Genomic DNA, 16,211 nt, shown 5'->3' with positions numbered 1-16,211 from the left:
ATTAATAGCACATCATAATGTGCTATTACCTCTGCAAGCTCCCTGTCGTTGCCTTTGTTAGCGTAACTTTCCCTCTTGACTTGTCCTCAAAGCTAATTCTTGCATGCCCAAAAATGCAGTGGTGTCGTTAAGCCGCTTGAGTACATCCCAGTTTCTTTTTACTTTCTCGTTGTGTTGCGCAGTTTGAATACGCAGACCTTCATCCATTACATGATCGATTTGACTTTTTCCAAGAATCTTTAATCTGATGTAGGCATTTATATGCTCCCTGCTTTTGTGATTCCGTTTAGCTGAACGCTCAATGTTCTTCAAGTCACAGTACCCCCCCCCCCCACACACACTTTGCACAATGCTCAGACTTTTCAAAAAGCAGGCAAGACCAGCAATACAGGCGGATTGATGAAAGGCTCCCTGTTAACCAGCTATGCTTTTGATACCAATTGGTACTGAACGCCCTCACCTTTTCATCCTTCATGAAACTGATCTCAGTCAGAGATTGACTCTCGGTTTTAATTTGCACCTTTTCCGTGTACCCCAGAGAATGAAAGGGGTTCTTCAACAAAAAGTCCAACATTTTCAGTAGCATTAGTCATTCAGGCAGAGAACTGCATGCTCATTCTGCTAGCTAGCTAAATTGTGCAGCTCCATTGTAAATAAGAATTTGTTCATAACTGACTTGCCTAGTTAAATAAAGGTTAAATGTAAACATAATCACTCTTAATCTCTATCCAACAATGTCACCAAGCTTCTCAACACATATAACCTCCATAATGCTCTGTGGCACAATCCCAATGCAACACACTAGGTTCATTCTCTGATCCTAATCCTGTGATTGGATGAGCAATATGTCAGTTCATGCTGCGAAAGCTTTGATTGGTTTGAGGATGTTCTCCGGAAGTGGTCATAATTACTATGTACACCGTTAAGTGTGGGGTGACTTAGAAATGTCCTTGTTTTCCATGAAAACATACATGAAATGAGTGGCAAAATGAATGGAAAATATAGTCAAGATGTTGTCAAGGTTATAAATAATCATTTTATTTGAAATAATTGTGTCCTTCAGTCTTTGCTTTCATCAAAGAATCCTCAATTTTCAGCAATTACAGCCTTGCAGACCTTTGGCATTTTAGTTGTCAATTTGTTGAGGTAATCTGAAGAGATTTCACCCCCTGCTTCCTGAAGCACCTCCCACAAGTTGGATTGGCTTGATGGGCAATTCTTATATACTATACGGTCAAGCTGCTCCCACAACAGCTCAGTAAAGGTTGAGATCCGGTGACTGTGCTGGCCACTCAATCATAGACAGAATACCAGCTGACTGCTTCTTCCCTAAATAGTTCTTGCATAGTTTGGAGCTGTGTTTTGGGTCATTGTCCTGTTGTAGGAGGAGATTGGCTCCAATTAAGCACCGTCCACAGGGGATGGCATGGCAAAATTGACTGATGGCCTTCTTTCAAGATCCCTTTTACCCTGTATAAATCTCCCACTTTACCATCACCAAAGCAACCCCAGACCATCACATTGTCTCCACCATGCTTGACAGATGGCGTCAAGCATTCCTCCGGCATCTTCATTGTTTCTGCGTCTCACAAATGTTCTTTGTGATCCGAACACCTCAAACTTACGTCTGTCCATCCACTGTCCAGTGTTTGTGTTATTTTGCCCATCTTAATCTTTTATTTTATTGGCCAGTCTGAGAGAAGGCTTTTCTTTTTGCAACTCTGCATAGAAGGCCAGCATCCCAAAGTCGCCTCTTCACTGTTGACGTTGAGACTGGTGTTTTGCGGATACTATTTAATGAAGCTGCCAGTTGAGGACTTGTGAGGCATCTGTTTCTCAAACTAGACACTCTAATGTACTTGTCTTCTTGCTCAGTTGTGCACCGGGGCCTCCCACTCTTTTTTCTATTCTGGTTAGGACCAGTTTGAGCTGTTCTGTGAAGGGAGTAGTACACAGCGTTGTATGAGATCTTCAGTTCCTTGGCAATTTCTCGCATGGAATTACCTTCATTTCTCAGAACAAGAATAGACTGATGCATTTCAGAAGAAAGGTCTTTGTTTCTGGCCATTTTGAGCCTGTAATCAAACCCACAAATGCTGATGCTCCAGCTCAAACGGGGCGGCAGGCTAACCTAGTGGTTAGAGCGTTGGACTAGTAACCGGAATGTTGCAAGTTCAAATTCCCAAGCTGACAAGGTACAAATCTGTCATTCTGCCCCTGAATAGGGGGTTAACCCACTGTTCCTAGGCCGTCATTGAAAATAAGAATTTGTTCTTAACTGACTTGCTAGTTAAATATAGGTAAAATAAAATACCCAACTAGTCTAAAGAAAGCCAGTTTTATTGCTTCTTTAATGAGCACAACAGTTTTCAGCCGTGCTAACATAATTGCAAAAGGGTTTTCTAATGATGAATTTGAGTTAGCTAACACAACGTGCCATTGGGACACAGGAGGTTGCTGGTAATGGACCTCTGTACGCCTATGTCGTTATTCCATAAAAAATCCGCTGTTTCCAGCTACAATAGTCATTTACAACATTAACAATGTCTACATGTATTTCTGATCAATTTGTTATTTTAATGATCAAAAAAATTGCTTTTCTTTCAAAAACAAGAATTTAAGTGACCCCAAATGTTTGAACGGTAGTGTATGTCTATGGAAGAGGTTGAGGATTACGAGGCTCCTAGGTTTTGTATTGAAGTCAATGTTGCCCGAGAAGGACGGAAGCTAGCTGTGCTCCGGCTACAGTATTGCAAAACAATGCATTTCTATCCATTATTTGGTGACATATTTAGTATAGTTTCACTATTTATGGAAAGTCATTAAGGATGGTCCTTGGAGGAGCCTCCACTGGTCAAGTCACTCCGGTTCACACTGACCGTGGCTTGTGCAGAAAGTAGTAAATCAAGTTTTCCAACTCATCTGTCGATAGTACCTGCTAAATTCAGGGTATCAATGTTGTTGAGAAAAGTAGCAGAACTTTTGTAGTTCTGGATGGCTAATGTTATCTATTTCAAAAATGGCACATACTGAGCAGCTCATGTTATAAACAGACGCACGCTACATGGCAGACCAATCCAAACTCATCTCTTGGCATGTCCAGCCCATCCATTCTCTCAGCCAATCATGGCTAGCAGGAAGGTTCCTGGCTTTTTCTGTGGCTAAACCAACTAGACTCGTAATTTAACCATTTGTATTTACAGATGGAATACTAGTTTGTTATTAAGGCACATGAAAGTTTTTGATGAAGGTATGTTTACATTGAAATGCCTCCTGTGAAGTAGTGACGTGCGACATACGCCTAGTTTCCTCAAACGAATCACATTTCTCCCTTGCCAAGGTAATCCATACACCTGACAGCATATCAAGTAGCTGATTTAACCATGATTATTACACATTTGCATCTTGTGCTGGGGACAAAATGTGCAGTTTTGTTACATAAAACAATGCCACAGATGTATCAAGTTGAGGGAGCATGCAATTGGCATGCTGACTGCAGGAATGTCCACCAGAGCTGTTGCCAGATAATTTAATGTTAATTTCTCTACCATAAGCCACCTCAAAGTCATTTTGAACAGAGTGCCCCATGGTGGGGTTATGGTATGGGCAAGCATAAGTTACGGACAACAAACACAATTTGCATTTTATCGATGGCAATTTGAATGCACCGAGATACCGTGACGAAATCCTGATGCCCATTGTCGTGCCGTTCATCCACCGCCATCAACTCATGTTTCAGCATGATAATGCATGGCCTCATGTTGCAAGAATCTTTACACAATTCCTGATAGCTGAACATTTCCCAGTTCTTCCATGGCCTGCATCCTCACCAGACATGTCACCATTTGATTTGAACCTGTTTGGGATGCTCTGGTTCAACGTGTACGACAGCGTGTTCCAGTTCCCACCAATATCCAGCAACTTCGCAAAGCCATTAAAGAGGAGTGGGACAATCAACAGCCTGATCAACTCTATGTGAAGGAGATGTCATGCTACATGAGGCAAATGGTGGTTACACCAGATACTGACTGGTTTTCTGATCCACGCCCCTCCCATTTTTTTTAAAGGTATCTGACTAACAGATGCAGATCTGTATTCCCAGTCATGTGAAATTCATAGATTAGGGCCTAAATTAATTTATTTTAATTGACTGATTTGCTTATATGGACTCTAAGTCAGTAAAATCATTGATATTGTTGGGTGTTGTATTTTTGTTCAGTTTTTTATTTATTTATATATGGTGTTTTGTTTAATTCACACCTGCACTGTTGGAGCTCAGAGCTGAAGTATTTCACTACACTACAATTACATGTGACTAATTAAAAAAATACAAGCACTTTCACAGAGTGAGTAACATACTACCTCACAAACAAATGGGGCAATGCGTACACACACAATGGTTAAACATCACAACGGTGACACATTAAAATGGTTTGAATGTTTTTGTCTTTGAGGTGGGTGTGGTTTATGTATCCGTTTCTGCTGTTTACTTTGCATGGATAGATGTGTTTACCTAGTGTCTATTCTCTTGATTACATTATTTTGTTACTGTGCAAGTCCACCTGTTTTTGGTTGTCATTCTGTATGCCTATTGGATACAGCATGGGTATTTAAATCCAGGCCTCAAGGTCTGCTTTAAAAAAAAAAAAATCTAACTGATTCCTGTCCTTAATTGGGCAGACCTTGGTGTCCAAGGTCTTAATCAGTCCCTGTTGAGAAGGAAAGGATGAGAACCTGCAGTGTTATTGTCCTCCAGGCCCTAATTTTAATACCACCAGTTTGGCCCCTTATGAACACAATTGTAAGAAAGCAGACCGCAACAGGGGACTACCTGAATGTGTCTGATAAACGCATGTTTTCGATTTCTGTTGCGAAAACATTTCCTTTTGGTGCCTAATGAACACAACCCTGGTACACAGTACGTTATGATGAGTGGTAACGGTATTCATGATGTCTCTTCCAGGGGTAGTATCCAACCCAATGGTGCAACAGCCAATGATGTCAGGGGGTCTAGATGCCGGCTCCCCCATCACCTTCCCTGAGGTCGAAAACGAGGACCCCCGCCTCGCCGTAGATGCCAACGCGGGGGGCGGCATTTGGGGTTTCTTCAAGGTACGTCTTTTTCAGTAATTTCGGTAGGGCAGTGGATGTTTTTACGCACCTGACACTCTCAAAGTAACGTGAACACACACACACACAGTAATGGGCATCCGCGTTGTGTTTATTAGGAGAAAGTTTTTAAATGTTGTACAACGGAAATAGGCTTTTCTATTTCACAAGCCCAGGTTGGCCTTCCATGTTTCAGTCCGTTTTCTTCGGTTTGATGTCTAATGAACACGACCCAGGCAACACAGCAGGGCTGCCTTTTTAAAAGCAGGAAACGCTCACTAAACTAAAAACAGGACTAATGCTGTGTTTACGTGGTACGAGGAAGATGGCAGGCGGTAAACCGGATGACATTGTTTTCAATGAGAGCACAACGGTAAATGCCATTAAGGCTGGTGGTGAATGCTGTCAGAAGCCATGATAGACGGGACTTGCCACCGGAGTTAAAATATTTCATCTTTTGCCATCTGCCGTAGCGTCATTTTCTTGCTGATGTTGATTTGCACTGTTTGCTGAAATCACTGTAGCAACACATACTGTCGTGCTGACTTGCTTTTGCCGTTAGTCTGTCTTTTGTGTCCCTCGTCAAAACGCAGCATAAGTCAATAGTGCAAAAATATATCCCATTTAGCAGACGCTTTTGTCCAAAGCGACTTACAAGTCGGCTGGGGCCACTACTTTTACATATGGGTGGCCCCAGCGGGAATCGAACCCACGACGCTTGGCGTTGCAAGCGCCATGCTCTACCGACTGAGCCACACGCAAAGACGGGCGGTGTCAGAGGAAGGCCAGAAAAACTGTCAAAGCCAGCCAGGTCAGACTTTTCTCTCTCCTACTGCACGGCAAGCAGTACCAGAGTGCAAAGTATGGGACCAAAAGACTCCTAAACAGCTTCTACCCCCAAGCCATAATACTGCTGAAATATGTTTTATTTTTTATTAACCCATTCTCCACACCCCCTCTTTGGCGCACACACATATATTATTTACAGGTTTGTTTTGCTACGTATATTTTACATATCACACTTTACATATTTTACATACTGTGCCTGGTACAGCAATCGCATAACACGAGGGACACAAGACCGACTAAATAACAACTTTGCTCGCTTTGAGGAAAATACAGTGCCACTGACACGGCCCGCTACCAAAACCTGTGGACTCTCCTTCATTGCAGCCGACGCGAGTAAAACATTTAAACGTGTTAACCCTCGCAAGGCTGCAGGCCCAGACGGCAGACGACCAGCTGGCTGATGTGTTTACGGACATATTCAATCAATCCTTATCCCAGTCTGCTGTTCCCACATGCTTCAAGAGGACCACCATTGTTCCTGTTCCCAAGAAAGCTAAGGAAACTGAGCTAAATGACTACCGCCCCGTAGCACTCACTTCCGTCATCATGAAATGCTTTGAGAGACTAGTCAAGGACCATATCACCTCCACCTTACCTGACACACTTCAATTTGCTTTCCGCCCCAATAGGTCCACAGACGACGCAATCGCAACCACACTGCACAATGCCCTAACCTATCTGGACAAGAGGAATACCTATGTGAGAATGCTGTTCATCGACAGCTCAGCATTTAACACCATAGTACCCTCCAAACTCGTCATCAAGCTTGAGACCCTGGGTCTCGACCCCGCCCTGTGCAACTGGGTACTGGACTTCCTGACGGGCCGCCCCCAGGTGGTGAGGGTAGGTAAAAAAACATCTCCACCCCACTGATCCTCAACACTGGGGCCCTCTCCTGTTCACCCACGACTGCATGGCCATGCACACCTCCAACTCAATCATGAAGTTTGCAGACGAAACTACAGTGGTAGGCTTGATTACTAACAACAGCGAGACGGCCTACAGGGAGGAGGTGAGGGCCCTCGGAGTGTGGTGTCAGGAAAATAACCTCACACTCAACGTCAACAAAACAAAGTAGATGATCGTGGACTTCAGGAAACAGCAGAGGGAGCACCCCGCTATCTACATCGATGGGACAGTAGTGGAGAGTGTAGTAAGTTTTAGGTTCCTTGGCGTACACATCACGGACAAACTGAATTGGTCCACCTACACAGACGGTGTGGAGGCTGAAGAAATTCGGCCTCCACACTTTTACAGATGCACAATCGAGAACGTCCTGTCGGGCTGTATCACCGCCTGGTACGGAAACTGCTTCGTCCTCAACCGTAAGGCTCTCCAGAGGGTAGTGAGGTCTGCACAACGCATCATCGGGGGCAAACTACCTGCCCTCCAGGACACCTACACCCCGCGATATCACAGGAAGTCCATAAAGATCATCAAGGACAACAACCACCCAAGCCACTGCCTGTTCAGAAGGTGAGGTCAGTACAGGTGCATCAAAGCAGGGACCGAGAGACAGAAGCTATTTTTCAATCTCAAGGCCATCAGACTGCCATCACTAACATTGAGTGGCTGCTGCCAACATACTGACTCAACTCCAGCCACTTTAATGATGGAAAAGTTGGTGTAAAAAATTTATCACTAGCCACTTTAAACAATGCCACTTAATATAATGTTTACATACCCAACATTACTCATCTCATATGTATATACTGTACTCGATACCATCTACTGCATCTTGCCTATGCCGTTCTGTACCATCACTCATTCATATATCTTTATGTACATATTCTTCATACCTTTACACTTGTGTATAAGGTAGTTGTTGTGAAATTGTTAGGTTAGATTACTCGTTGGTTATTACTGCATTGTCGGAACTAGAAGCAAAAGCATTTTGCTACACTCGCATTAACATCTGCTAACCATGTGTATGTCACAAATAAAAATTGATTTGAATACATTACCTAAGTGACTGCTGGAACAGTTAATCAAATGGCTACCCTGACTATTTGCACCGGCTCTATGCACACTCACTGGCCTCTACCTACACATACTATACTGACACTCCAACACACACTGACTTATATTGCCACCACTCACACATAAACACCCTTTCACTCTTCACATACGCTGCCGCCACTCTGTTTATTATCAATCCTGACTGTCTAGACACTTTTATCCCTACCTACATGTACATATTACCTCAACTACCTCATACCCCTGCACATTTGACTCGGTACCAGTACTCCTTGCATAATGTCTTGTTATTGTTATTTTATTGCGTTACTATTTTCTTGTTCATTTTTGGCACATTTTTCTTACTTTTTAACTCTGCATGGTTGGTTAAGGGCTGATAAGTAAGCATTTCACGGTAAAGTCTACACCTGTTGTATTCAGCGCATGTGACATAAGATTTGACACGTTCTTTGCTCTTATAAAGCAGAATTGCATAGCGCCTTTCAACCTTATGTTTCAACCTATCAGGTATTCAGATCAATACGTCTTTGCACTGAATTTCGTAAACACCTTTCTTGCATATTAAACAGTTCCTTGTCTCTTTGTTCTGTCACAAAAGAGAAAAAACAAGTGAACTTTCCCAGCCTGTTTCCCCAGACACTGACGCCTTTACAACAAAAATCATGCTTTCTCAAATTTGAAATGAGTCGCGTACTAGGTATAGTCTGTGTCCGAGGAAACCGGCCCCTTGACATTTAACTAAATCTCTTTAAGTCCACTTTATAAAACACTCACGGTCCAAATGTAATTTAGGCTGCTTTTACACAGGCAGCCCAATTATTTTGCCTAATTAGATTTGATATTTTGACAATAATTGGGCAAAAGATCAGAAGTGGGGCTGCCTGTGTTTGTGCCAAAATGGATGCGTTTACACGTCACAACCCCATTTTGTATGATAAACCTTCAGTCCATGTCCTGCCAGAACAGACTCTCCTGTCGCTCAATACATTACAGCCTGTATTGGGGAAACACTTTCCTGGACGACACCCATAAATTGTCTGCTAATGCTGTCAGTGTTTCGTTAGATGACCAGTACGTCTGGTAATATCCAGGGCTGCAGCCCAAAGGGCTCCTTATTCTCTATGGGTCCTGGCCAAATCAAGTGCCTTATTAAGGGAATTGGGTGCCATTTCAGGTCTTCTTCCTCCTATTCATCTGGCTGGCTGACTGGCAAGGAGGACTGTGGTATGCCTCAAACAGTTAGGGAGACCGTTGCGATCAGGAGCACAGCTTGTCTGATAATAAGTCCTAATTGTATCCATCCGGTCTCTACTGATAATAAGTCCTAATTGTATCCATCCGGTCTCTACTGATAATAAGTCCTAATTGTATCCATCCGGTCTCTACTGATAATAAGTCCTAATTGTATCCATCCGGTCTCTACTGATAATAAGTCCTGATTGTATCCATCCGGTCTCTACTGATAATAAGTCCTGATTGTATCCATCCGGTCTCTACTGATAATAAGTCCTGATTGTATCCATCCGGTCTCTACTGATAATAAGTCCTGATTGTATCCATCCGGTCTCTACTGATAATAAGTCCTAATTGTATCCATCCGGTCTCTACTGATAATAAGTCCTAATTGTATCCATCCGGTCTCTACTGATAATAAGTCCTAATTGTATCCATCCGGTCTCTACTGGGAATAAGGCCGAATGGTATCTATCCAGCAGGAAGGAAAATGTTGCGCCGTACATTTGACCGGCAACGTTTTATTTTACCAGACATTTTGAGAAATCTGCCGAACCCATATGCATTGGGTGTGTAACCTGATTTTGGTATTCACCCACGGTGCTCAGAATGACAGATCACATTTAGATTATGCTAATTATATTAACAGAACATGCAAGTTGAGGGTGCAACTATTTGCAGTCCTTCAAGCCGAATTCTGATGTGCACTTTGAACATGTTTGAACTGTCCACGTTTACTTTTCCTCAGCCAACAAGATGAGTAACGAACAGCAAAATCACTAGCCTTCAATCTACTATTCCCCCATAGTAGAAATGTTTACCTTTTCTATTGGTCAGCTTGTCAATAAATAAATAGCCTATTCCAAACAGCCTCTGGGACAGTTGTGAGAAGATGGATCCCAAAGTCATACAACCAGTAGGCCTAGTAGACCAAGGCCCTTCTCCCCTGATTGCTCAGTTTGGCCGGGCGGCCAGCTCTAGGAAGAGTCTTGGTGGTTCCAAACTTTTTCCATTTAAGAATGATTGAGGCAACTGTGTTCTTTGGGACCTTCAATGCTGCAGACATTTTTTTGGTACCTTTTCCCAGATCTGTGCCTCGACACAATCCTGTTTCAACGCTCTACGGACAATCCCTTTGACCTCATGGGTTGGTTTTTGCTCTGACTGGAACTGTCAACTGTTGGACCTTTTTTTATATAAACAGGTGTGTGCCTTTCCAAATCACGTCTAATCGATTGAATTTACCACAAGTGGAAACATTGATTTAAACAGGATGAGCTCAAGTTCGAGTCTCATAGCACAGGGTCTGAATACCTATGTAAGTAAGCTATTTCTATTTTTTATTTTGAATAATTAGCAAAAATTTCAAAATCTGTTTGAGCTTTGTTCGTATGGGTTATTGTGTGCATAGGTTGAGGATTTTTTTTTTACGTAATCCCTTTTAGAATAAAGCTGTAACGTAACAAAATGTGTATAAAGTGAAGGGGTCTGAGTACTTTAAGAATGCACTGTTTTGTACACACTCGCCAATTTAATTCCACAAAATTATACAAATGAAGCTGTAGACCGATAAGCGTGACCAGTCAAATGTATTTACATCGACTGGTTTTACATCAACTAATAGGCTAAAAAGCATTATCCCAGATAATTGGCCACTTCCAAATGTATCTGCTTTTTTTTATCGGCCAAATCCCCGGCTTTTACTGGCTAACGGAAACCCTGCCATACAGTCTTGTTTGGGATTACATGCACATTGCACACTGGCAGGTAGTCGGGCAGGCAGGCACAAACTGTTGGTTCAACAATTGGAACTGTTCAGGGTTCCCTCCACTTTGTTTGTCCTGAAACCACCCCTGGTGTACGGACTCATGAGTTAGTGATGGTGTGTTTTTATTCAGTTTCATTAGAATGCTTTTGAAACAACTGAGACACAGAGTAAAGTAAAAAAGGTACTTTGAAACAGTGGCTTAGCCGAACTTAATTTCCTTCCAACATTGTACCACCTGTAGAAGTAATGAGCTATGACACTAATTAGCTTGGATCATTAGCGCATTCATTGTCACACAAATTAACATAACGTCTTATTTCAACCAGTCAGTTAAAGGTAGCAAATGACATCCAGCTTTAGAACATGTTTTAACTGTGTGTCCATCCTCAGGGCGTGGCAGGTAACCACATGGTAAAGACGGTCCTGGATAAGACCAAGCACTCAGTGGAATCCATGATCACCACTCTGGACCCGGGCATGGCTCCATACATCAGTAAGTCAACACCATTTATCATTAATTTAACAGTGGTGGAACTAGGGTTGGGGTTAATCAATTCAGGAACTGAAATTCCAATTTAGTAAATTGAAAAAAACATGCTTTTATCTTCCATGACTTCTCAATAAACCAAAAAGGAGAAGCTTCTTTTTTTAATATTTTTTTTTAATATATAAATCACTTCCTGAATTGAGACTTACATTTTAATTGAGCCCAACCCAATTGAAAACACACTAGCTACCCAATGCTTACATCAATCCCTTGCTTTGAAATCCATTACAGGAACTGTACAAGCGCGCACTTTGGGGAAAAGGGTGGGGGATTGGGATGAAGCTTATCCATTATCGCCCTATATCTGCAAGCCAATGGGTGTGTCCCAAGTCACACCCTATTCCTATGGGCCCTGGACAAAAGTAGTGCACTATGTAGGGAATAGGGTGTCATTTGGGATGCTAACAATGTGTGCTGGTGCCAGAATGTTTTTATTTAACTAGTCAAGTCAGTTCAGAACCAATTTCTTATTTACAATGATATCCTACACCGGCCAAACCCCGATGCCGCTGGGCCAATTGTGCACCGTCCTAAGGGACTCCAATTACTGCCAGGTTAAAATCACAGAAATGCTCCTCCTCTAAATAAGAACTTGCCACTGACTTAAGTCTAAACGTTCCTTGCGGGACGTACAGGATAAAATCGCTTGTTGAGTCTCTCTATTTTCAAACTCGTCTTGGGCTAGCATATGCACTCTCCATCATGGATATAGCGAATCGATAATGGGTAAGCGACTCGTTTACTCATTATTGTTTGACTGTTTTAAACTACATTTTCTTTCTTTTGACCTTTTACTACATTAAATATAAACCCTCAACTGTTTTTCTTTAAATCCTGGTGCTGTAAACCCAGTGGTGTAAATGACTTAAGCTAAAACACTTTAAAGTACTACTTAAGTAGTTTTTGGGGGGCATCTACTTTTACTATTTATGTTTTACTACTTTTACTTTACCACATTCCTAAAGAAAATAATGTACTTTTTACTCCATACATTTTCCCTGACACACAAAAGTACTCATTACATTTTGAATGCTTAGCAGGACAGGAAAATGGTCCAATTCTCACGTACTTGTTCCTGGCCATCCTGACTACCTCTGATCTGGTGGTCTCACTAAACAAACATGCTTTGTTTATAAATTATGTTTGAGTGTTCGTGTGTCCCTGGCTATCTGTAAATATAACTACAGTGGGGCAAAAAAGTATTTAATCAGCCACCAATTGTGCAAGTTCTCCCACTTAAAAAGATTAGAGGCCTGTAATTTTCATCATAGGTACACTTCAACTATGACAGACAGATTTTTAATGAATTTATTTGCAAATTATGGTGGAAAATAAGTATTTGGTCAAAACAAAAGTTTATCTCAATACTTTGCTATATACCCTTTGTTGGCAGAGGTCAAACGTTTTCTGTAAGTTTTCACACACTGTTCGGGAATTTTGGCCCATTCCTCCATGCAGATCTCCTCTAGAGCAGTGATGTTTTGGGGCTGTTGCTGGGTAACACGGACTTTCAACTTCCTCCAAAGATTTTCTATGGGGTTGAGATCTGGAGACTGGCTAGGCCACTCCAGGATTTTTGCTCACCGTTCTTGTGATCACGGGGTGAGATCTTGCGTGGAGCCCCAGATCGAGGGAGATTATCAGTGGTCTTGTATGTCTTCCATTTCCTAATAATTGCTCCCACAGTTGATTTATTCAAACCAAGCTGCTTACCTATTGCATTCAATCTTCCCAGCCTGGTGCAGGTCTACAATTTTGTTTCTGGTGTCCTTTGACAGCTCTTTAGTCTTGGCCATAGTGGAGTTTGGAGTGTGGCTGTTTGAGGTTGTGGACAGGTGTCTTTTATACTGATAACAATTCCAAACAGGTGCCATTAATACAGGTAACGAGTGGAGGACAGAGGCGCCTCTTAAAGAAGTTGTTACAGGTCTGTGAGAGCCAGAAATCTTGCTTGTATGTAGGTGACCAAATACTTATTTTCCACCATAATTTGCAAATAAATTCATTAAAAATCATACAATGTGATTTTTCTGGACTTTTTTTTTCTAATTTTGTCTGTCATAGTTGAAGTGTACCTATGATGAAAATTACAGGCCTCATCTTTTTAAGTGGGGGAACTTGCACTGACTGGCTGACTAAATACTTTTTTGCCCCACTGTAACTTTCTCTTCTGTTTGCTTTATGTAAGGAATTTGAAATGTTGTATACTTTTACTTTAGATACTTAACCTGTTGAAACTCCCCATCCCGGATCCGGGATCGTGACTTTTAACGCAATTAACATTTCTGAAAATCTAAAATTTGCGCCTGCTCTCATAACAAAACTTCATCTCAGTTTTTCAAAATATGCTTTTGAACCATTTACTAATTTGTGTAAGAGTATGCTAAGCTAGCATTTTGAAACATTTAGAAATAACCAAATTTCATTTACCTTTGAAGAGCTATGTTTTCAATGAGGAGACTCTCAGTTACATACCAAATTTTTTTCCTGAAAGCGTCTTGTGTAAGAATTTTTGTACATCACATTTGGCTACCAAACGAACCGAAAATTCATCACCTACAACGTCAAACTTTTTCCAAATTACTCCATAATATCGAAAAACATGGCAAACGTTGTTTGGAATCAATCCTGGTGTTTTTTCACTATTTTCATTGATATATCAAGCCTGCATTCTCCTCTGAATTCTGTGGAAAAATACTTGCAGCTGACTTTTGCGCACCAATTTCGTGGTAAATGTGGTCTCTTATGGTCAATCTTCCAATTTGCCTATTGTCACAATGCTGCAGACACCTTAAACATGCATTCACAGCCATTAAGGAGACAATTCAAAAATGTTATGCCGTCTCATTTCCTGAAGCTCACGTTCTAGGGCACGCACAGAAAATATCTTTGCCGTTCTGGACACGTCAGTGTTTTTCTTTAAAGCTATCAATTATATGCATAGTGAGCATCTTTTTGACAAATTGTTTAAAACGGGAACGTTTTCATCCAAAAATGAAATTGCGCCCCTAGAGTTTCAACAGGTTAAGTACATTTTTGCAATTACATTTACTTTTGATACTTGCATATATTTAAAACCAAAACCTTTTTAGAATTTTACTCTAGTAGTATTTCACTTTTCCTTTAGTCATTTTCTATTAAGGTATATTTTACAATCACTTTTTCCACCACTGCTGTAAACCCACTGGGTGTGCAGTCTTTTCCTTCATTCCAGCTTTAACATGTCATTGTTAAATGTTATCATTTCAGTCAGGTTGTACCCACAGATGTAGCCTTTTGAATAGTATTATAGATAAAAATGTATCCCCCAATTGCAACATCTGCCTATGCCCACATCTCAAGATTTTTTTTTTTTTTTCATTTTTAATACCCTCAAACACAGTTGGGCATACGCTAACTAATTTCAAAATAGGCCATTATCACAGTCAATCGTGATTTTTTTTTTTTTTTTTCATGTTTTTCCAGTCAAACTGCATGCAAACTATAAGCCTTTCTTAAGTGTTTTCTGTTTAAATCAAAGCATTTCCTGCGGAGCGCACTGTTGTGTTTTGGCCTCCTGAGGAAAGAATGTTACTGTCCAGCTTCAGATAAGAAATGACTGAGGTGGTGTTTTTGGTTTAACATATTATAAGCAAACTGTGCTACAGTAGGTCCTATATACTATTATATTTGGGTCTGTTATGTAAAATATGAATTAATCATTAAGCCTATGTGATCTTGCAAGACATTGATTCAGCTTTTATCTAATTTGACTAAACCAGCATCAACTCTTCTATTTGTAGTTAGTGATGAGTAGGACTATTAGGCAACAGATCTTGAGTTATTTTATGCGTTTTGATCGCTTCTCTAATCCTGGTGCTGTACGGACAGCAACGTAACCAAGTGGTCATCGTTCTGGGTTCCACTGTATTTTTAATGAACATTAAGGCAGCCATAGTGAATTTTGATTCGGTTCATGCGATGGATCAGTTTGTCTGCATATGCAATAGAGGTGTTTCTGTAAGCTAAGCAATCGGACAGTAGGGCGAATTCAAGTACATCGTACAAGAGTTCCAAGTCTGTAACAAACTGTTTTGAGGACAGCTGTTTGAGCAAACCTGATAGAGTTTGTCTGTGGCTGTTCTGGTTACGTCTGCACATGCCTGTAGTTATTCATCATTCACTCCACCACCAGAGTGAGAGAAGATGGGGAATAAACCACTATTTACCTCTAGGCTGCTATAGCCTACATATTTATTTAGTTTGTCATTCCATTGTTTTCGTGGAAGGTATGTGGTAATTATAATTTATCAAAATACATTTTCCAGAAATACACTATATATACAAGAGTATGTGGACATCCCTTCAAATTAGTAGATTTGGCCATTTCAGCCACACCCATTGCTGAGATGCGTGTAAAATCGAGCACAGTCTTGCAATCTCCCTAGACAAATATTGGCAATAAAATGGCCTCACTGAAGAACTCAGTGACTTATACGTCAGTTCGTCAAATTTCTCCTCTGCTAGAGCTTCCCCGGTCAACTAAGTGCTGTTATTGTGAAATGGAAACGTTAGGAGCAACAACGGCTCAGGCGCGAAGTAGTAAGCCACACAAGCTCACAGAACGGGACCTGCGAGGGCTGAAGCGTGGAGCACGTAAAAATGGTCTGTCCTTGGTTGCAACACTCACTATCAAGTTCCAAACTGCCTCTGGAAGCAGCATCAGCACAATAACTGTTCATTGGGAGC

At 41.3% G+C, this 16,211-nt stretch overlaps 1 protein-coding gene across 1 annotated transcript in view; it reads left to right on the top strand.

Moving 5' to 3' along the window:
- The window catches only part of prrc1 (proline-rich coiled-coil 1), a 34,720-nt gene that overhangs the window by 6,995 nt on the left and 11,514 nt on the right, over positions 1-16,211 (top strand). The window contains 2 exon segments of the mRNA XM_064943421.1: positions 4,964-5,112; positions 11,327-11,429. Coding sequence (XP_064799493.1) covers positions 4,964-5,112; positions 11,327-11,429 — 252 coding nt within the window.

The sequence above is a fragment of the Oncorhynchus masou genome, chromosome 28 (genome assembly GCF_036934945.1).
Source record: "Oncorhynchus masou masou isolate Uvic2021 chromosome 28, UVic_Omas_1.1, whole genome shotgun sequence".
In the NCBI taxonomy this organism is placed as follows: domain Eukaryota; kingdom Metazoa; phylum Chordata; class Actinopteri; order Salmoniformes; family Salmonidae; genus Oncorhynchus; species Oncorhynchus masou.
This window is presented reverse-complemented; position numbering and strand designations above follow the sequence as displayed.